General features: G+C 42.4%; 1 protein-coding gene across 1 annotated transcript in view; it reads right to left on the bottom strand.

Moving 5' to 3' along the window:
* Positions 1-405: 405 nt before the first annotated feature.
* Positions 406-7317, bottom strand: part of LOC124622685 (gastrula zinc finger protein XlCGF8.2DB-like) — a 429631-nt gene continuing 422719 nt past the window's right edge. The window contains exon 4 of the mRNA XM_047148475.1: positions 406-810. Coding sequence (XP_047004431.1) covers positions 406-810 — 405 coding nt within the window. The remainder of the gene's footprint in view (positions 811-7317) is intronic.

Below are 7317 nucleotides of genomic sequence, written 5' to 3'. Positions count from 1 at the left end.
TTCGCATAGGATTAAATTCACTTTGAGGCTCTTGCTAACTGGTGACATATTTAAACAAGATACATGTCTTATTTTAAAATTATTTGGTTGAGTTTTCAGGGCACATTAGCTGATGAAAATTAAATAATGTGGAGAAAAAAAATTGAATTGAATACTGCAATCTGAACCATGAATTAGGTAAGGAAACATAAAATTACGACTGTCGCTCTCAAAACTATGGGGAACGATGAGAGAGCAGTGTTACATCACAAGCATCGTTGGTGAATAAAAATAAAATACGATAACAGTCCTTAATGTGGATATTGCTACATAATCGTCTCTTACATTTAGTAACTGGCATTGCCTCGGTATATTGGCTCGCAGCGAATGTTAGTGATTATAATGCGAGAGAGGAGCCTTCTCGTATTACGCTGTGTGCATGCCCCATGGAGCCCCGAGAGACGAAGCGGAATCGCCAGCGAGGGTGACGTTTCGGGCGCTGGCGGCGGCTACATCATCGGTGCGCTGCAGCACGTGCTGCACCAGCTCGCCGGACACGCGCATGATGACGCTTGTGGCCGCCGCTCTGACCGCAGGCTCCGCGGTGCACTTGCTGCGGTGCGTGCGCATGTTGCTGGCCTGGCTGAAGCGCGCGCCGCAGCGGTCGCAGGCGTGCGGCCGCAGCCCCGTGTGGCAGGACATGTGCGCCTTCAGGTGGTGCTTCTTGGTGAACGACTTGCCGCACTCGCCGCAGCTGTACGGCCTGATGCCCGAGTGCAGCCGTAGATGGAGCATCATGTTGCTGCGGTCCGCGAACTGCTTCCCACACACCTGCGCCAGTAACAACAAACAGCTCTCAGCTCGTGCTCCAGATTCATTCACACCTGAGTCATACACATAAGATGTGTCACCGATTTTGCTCGCCTTCCACACGGCTTTAGTGAATACTTGCACTACTGGCCATTAAAAGAACAAGTGCAGATGATAAAAGGGTATTAATTAGACAGATATATTTACTAGAATTGACATGTGATTACATTTTCACGCAATTTGGGTGCATAGATGCTGAGAAATCGATACCCAGAACAACCACCTCTGGCCGTAATAACGGCCTTGATACGCCTGGGCATTGAGTTAAACAGAGCTTGGACGGCGTGTACAGGTACAGCTGCCCATGCAACTTCAACACAATACCACAGTTCATCAAGAGTAGTGGCTGACGTATTGTGACGAGCCAGTTGCTCGGCCACCATTGACCAGACGTTTTCAATTGGTGAGAGATCTGGCAGGGCAGCAGTCGAACATATTCTGTGTCCAGAAAGCCCCGTACAGGACCTACAACATGTGGTCGTGGATTATCCTGCTGAAATGTAGGGTTTCGCAGGGATCCAATGAAGGGTAGAGCCACTGGTCGTAACACATCTGAAATGTAACGTCCATTGTTCAAACTGCTGTCAATGCGAACAAGAGGTGACCGAGACGTTTAAACAATGGCACCCCATACCATCACGCCAGGTGATACGCCGGTATGGCGATGACGAATACACGCTTCCAATGTGCATTCACCGTGATCTCGCCAAACACGGATGCGACCATCATGTTGCTGTAAACAAAACCTGGATTCATCCGAAAAAAATGACGTTTTGCCATTCGTGCACCCGGGTTCGTCGTTGAGTACACCATCGCAGGCGCTCCTATCTGTGATGCAGCCATGGTCTCTAAGCTGATAATCCATGCTGCTGCAAACATCGTCAAACTGTTCGTGCAGATGGTTGTTGTCTTGCAAACGTCCCCACCTGTTGACTCAGGGATCGAGACGTGGCTGCACGATCCGTTACTGTCATGTGGATACGATGCCTGTCACCTTGACTGCTGGTGATACGAGGCCGTTGGGATCCAGCACGGCGTTCCGTATTACCCTCCTGAACCCACCGATTCCATATTCTGCTAACAGTCATTGGCTCTGGACCAACGCGAGCAGCAATGTCGCGATACGATAAACCGAAATCGCGATAGGCTACAATCCGACCTTTATCAAAGTCGGAAACGTGATGGTACGCATTTCTCCTCCTTACAAGAGGCATCACAACAACGTTTCACCAGGCAACGCCGTCAACTGCTGTTTGTGTATGAGAAATCGGTAAGAAACTTTCCTCATGTCTGCACGTTGTAGTTGCCGCCACCGGTACCAAACTTGTGTGAATGCTCTGAAAAGCTAATCATTTGCATAACACAGCATCTTCTTCCTGTCGGTTAAGTTTCGCGTCTGTAGCACGTCATCTTCGTGGTGTAGCAATTTTACTGGCCAGTAATATAGATGTACTTGCTGTAGTAGTGATGCATTTCTCAAGCGTTTCCAAAAGTCAAAGTCCCAAGGATCAAGATCCCATTAAATATCACAAGAGGGTAGAAGCCGCCATGCAGAGGCTCAACAGAACAGGCTAAGATGGCAGACTGCAGGTCTTCCTGTACTGCATTCCAGCCACGTTATTTTAGTTTCTTTTTTTTTAATCTTCCATCAAATACTTGTATCACAGCAACGAATCATGTTTGTCTAGAAAGGAACAGTGATAATAATGGTAATCACCGTGTAACAATCTTTGTATTGTGTTCCTTATATTCTCATCAGCACATTGAGGCTCTTATTGTAAATACCAGGTACTTCTTTCGAATCAGCTATAGCTCGATATGCTTACATTGCGACAGCACATGAAATTACCGATAGATTAGTGATCCCTTATCATTTCTTGATTGCACCTCACTACAAATGCACCACAGTGGTGATCGTTTTTATTGCTGTTCCTTTCTGAAGAAATATGACTCGTTGTAGCCACATGAGTGTTTGACAGACGACTAGGATAAAAATTAAACTCGAACTCCATAACTGACCGCTGTAGCTCCGCTGGTCGACAGTCGATGCTCTCATGTACTTTTCGAAGGGCTATTAAAACTTCGAATGTCGACTTCTCAAAAACGCTTGAGAAGCAGATCACACTAGAGCAGCATTTGTTACATCTACGTATTTACTATAATCGAGCGAAAGATGAGCAAAGTTAGTGATCTGGATACTTCCTTCGAAAGAACTTTACAGCTTCTGACATTTGTGGTCAACAGTGCATGGACGGAAAATATAATACTACAACAGTAACAAAGTATTTAGTTCGTTAGCTATGTGATATGACAAGTAAACCTCCATCATCAGAAGGAAGATGTAATTTACATCGCAGTGTTTCTCACAAGCATCGATGATTCCTTGTGGCAGTATGAGAATAAGCCATGAGATGTTGCATATTGTACAGGTATCGATTGAATGAAATAGCTATAGTATCTATAGACGTCACAGGCAGCCAGTTTCAGTCAAAGTTTTATAGCAAACAAAAGATTCATCAGGACATTAAGTTCATTTCCTGTTTCATTTTCCATTTTAATCAATTGTCCTAGGCATCATAACCCCCCCCATGAACGATGAAACTTGCCACCGGTGGGGTGGTTTGCGTGCCTCAGCGATATAGATAGCCATACCTTAGGTACAACCATAAAGGTGGGCCCCTCTTGACAGGCCAGACAAACGTGTGGTTCCTGAATAGGGGCAGCAACCTTTTCAGGAATTACAGGGACAACAGTCTGGATGATTGACTGATTAACTTTGTAACAGCAACGAAAACGTCGTTACTGTGTTGGTACTGCGAACGGCTGAAAGCAAGGGGAAACTAGAACCATAATTTTTCGCGAAGTCATGCTGCATGGATAAATGATGATGGCGTCCTCTTGGGTAAAGTATTCTGATGGTAAATAGTCCACCATTTAGATCTCTGGGTGGTGACTACTTAGGAGGATGCCGTCCTCAGGAGAAACAAAACTGTCATTCTGCGGATTAGAATGGAGAATGTTAGATCCTTTAAATACAGAGCCGAAAGGTTATTTACAACTTTTACATAAACAGACGGCACTTACAAGAGTCAAGGAGCATGAAAGGATAGCAGTGGTTGAGAAGGGAGTGAGACAGGATTGTAGCCTATCCCCGACGTTATTAAATCCATACACTGAGCGAGCAGAAAGGAAACCAAACAAAAAATTGGAGTAGGAATTAATGTTCAGGAAGAAGAAATAAAAACTTTGAGGTTTGCGTATTACATTGTGATTCTGTCACAAACAGCGAAGGACTTGAAAGGGCAGTTGAACGAAATGAACAGTGTTTTGAAAAGACGATGTAATATGAACATCAAGAAAAGCGAAACAAGGCTAACCTAATGTAGCCGAATTAAATCAGGTGATATTAAGGAAATACGATTAGGAAACGAGACACTTAAAATAGTCGACGACTTTTACTATTTCTGCAACAAAATGATGATTTCCGAGGTAGACAGGATATAAAATGTGGATTGGCTGTGGCAAGCACAGCATTTCTGAAGAAGAGAAAGCGGTTGACATCGAATATAGATAAAATCTTAGAAAATCTTTTCTGAAGGTATTTATCGAGAGTGTAGGCACATACGGAAGTGAAACATGGACGAAAACAGTTTAGATAAGAAAAGAGCAGAAGCTTTCAAAATGTGGTGCAATAAAACAATGCTGAAGATTAGATGGGTCGATCACGTAACTAATGAGGAAGTACTGACGGGAACTGGGGAGACAAGAAATTTGTGGCACAACTTGAGCAAAAGAAGGGATCGGTTGATAGGACACGTTCTGAGACGTCAAGGAATCACCAGTTTAGTATTTGAGAGAAGTGTGGGGGGTAAAAATCCAGGAGGGAGACCAAAAGATGAACACAGTAAGCAAGTAAAGAAAGATGTAGTTATTCGGAGATGACGAGGCTTACGCAGAGTAGCATGGAGAGATGCCTGAAACCAGTCTTCGGACTGAAGACCACAACGACAATAACAAGCATCATAATATATCGCATAATGGACTGCCTTGCACCACAGCAGCACAGTCAATGAATCTACATGTCCTGTGATTTAAAGAGGCACTTTAAAAAAGGAAGAAAACGATATAGGTAGCGTACTGAATCGATGCGATGCAACTAGAAGTATTTGAGGCAAAGTAGTGTGGCCTTCATTCACGTATGCGATCGAACCTACCTATTTTACACTTAGGATTTCAACACATCAGTACAGCGCCGGAGGCATGGGTTAAGACAAAGCCGTTAGAATTACCCACAGATAGTGAAATCATCGTGGAGACACGAAAAAAGATTTCTGCAAAATTGGTGGTTGCATATGCTTTTTTTATGCATTTCAGGTAGTTGTAAACAGCAATAACGTATTCACAAAAATGCAAAGGATGCTGAAGTTCTCTTATTTCGAAGAAGACTGCTTCATTACTTGTTTCAAACAAGTGAGATATATCTGAGGAGGGCACATATTTCAGATAAATACTCATTGTGTCCCAAATCTGTCAATGCTTTTCACAAATTATTTTACCTTACAATCAACTGTCACATTTATAAACTCAATCTATTACTTTCTGGGGCATAAAAATATTAAATGCATATTTTCATGCTACTGAGTTACGTTCAGGAAGGGTTATGGTCAATGTTTGCCTATTATAAAACAACTGGGATGGTTGCATGCAGATTCTAAGTATGACGTTAGTCTTTAAATATTTAAATTCGTAGGTTTAGGATATGCTTAATATGAAATGCCCAAAGACTGGAAGCTTCTCTTAGAGCACTGCGATTTTCCACCATAGGACAACTGCTTAATGTATTGTTGACGATTCTCTCCAACGTTTCACAAGTCTGGAAACACATATTAGAGTAATGGAAGGACATTCCGATTCGCTGGAGTATAGCGAACCTGAAGGGAACTATTTTATCTCACTGTTTTATTTAAAAAATTAAACAAAAAGGACGAATGTAGAAATGGCGTTCTGTCTGTTATCTGCGTGACGTACTGAGATTCATCACGGTGCAGCAAGTGGTTTTGCTGAGAATAGTAATGGAGAAATAGGAGCTTCGCACTGAGACTTAAAATCGTGAAAGGCGATACATTTGCTGAAATTCATCACCAGTACGTTACGGTTTATAGCTAAAATGTAATGAAATGGAAAAACATTCCAACTTCGTATCAGGAACTTAAAACACTGAAACCATAAAAGAAATCCACTAGTTAGTTTACCTGCTACACTGAAGAACTGATTCAACCGAAATCAACCAATGGTCGTCCGAAATCTTACCGTTATGGAACAGAAGAGGACGAAGACTCATTAAATTTTTGATTCAGTTGAAGACTCGGTACCGGTGCTTACGTCTCCTGAGACACGTTAGCAAATTGGTTCTGAGCTGCTCAAAACAAATGGTGAGGAATGTTACCCCCTCTAGAGAATCGGTTTACTGTACACCAGTACTTGTGTGGGAACTGTGTAGCCCAACGAAACCGACGTAATCTTTAAGGAGAAAATCGGAGCCCATTTATTATATTATACTACTAGTAGCTTCTCAGTATAAACGGGAAACATGTTTATCAAATGTATCGACATCATTAATTACTAGGTGCTCAAATAAACAGGGAATAAGGTTATAGTCCATGCGGTATTTCAGTTCAAGAAGGATGAAAGTGGAAAGCGATAGCGATGTTGTTTCACCAACCATTCCAGAATTAACTGAAGCAATTTATGGAGACCAATGAAAACTTAGTGCACGATGTTAGGATTGAGATGTGAATACCTCCCCCATATATAACACCTATCTCTTACGCAAACAAATTTCATCGCAGAAAAAAGTTAAAAATAAAAATATTTAGCGCCATAAAATATACATTTACATCTATATTCTGAAAGCCTCTCAGAGTTTGTAAATATTTACAGTTATTTACATGCTAGATAATTCACATAACAAGAAATTCAGCAAAATGGATAGAAATCAATCTAAATTGTTTTAAGAGTATTAGGTTTGAGTATGAGTTCCAAGTGGTGGTGCTGAGGTGCGCACTGAGGTCCGATTTAAAATCGTGAAAGGCAATACAGTTGCTGAAGTTCATCACCAGGACGTTCCGCATTATAGCTGCAACGTAATGAATTGGAAAAACATTCTAGCTGTTATCAGGAACTTAAATGATAAGGGAATAAGGTTACAGCACATGAGGTATTTCAGTTCATGAATGATAGAAGTAGGAAGTAATAGTGATGTTAAGGATATTGCACTTGCACGCGGAAGGCAAAGGTCCCGATTTCGAGTCTGGGTCCGTCACACTGTTTTAATCCACCAGGAAGTTCCATATCAGCGCACACTGTTGTGGATTGGCAAGAGAGCCAACCCACTATGAGAGGAAGCCGAAAGGCACGCGTTTTAGCTCACGCAGGCTGGCGTGAGGTCTGGAACAGGACAAGGAAGTT

The sequence above is a fragment of the Schistocerca americana genome, chromosome 7 (genome assembly GCF_021461395.2).
Source record: "Schistocerca americana isolate TAMUIC-IGC-003095 chromosome 7, iqSchAmer2.1, whole genome shotgun sequence".
Taxonomy (NCBI): domain Eukaryota; kingdom Metazoa; phylum Arthropoda; class Insecta; order Orthoptera; family Acrididae; genus Schistocerca; species Schistocerca americana.
Note: the sequence above shows the minus strand (reverse complement) of the source record. Positions and strands in the feature narration are given on the sequence as shown.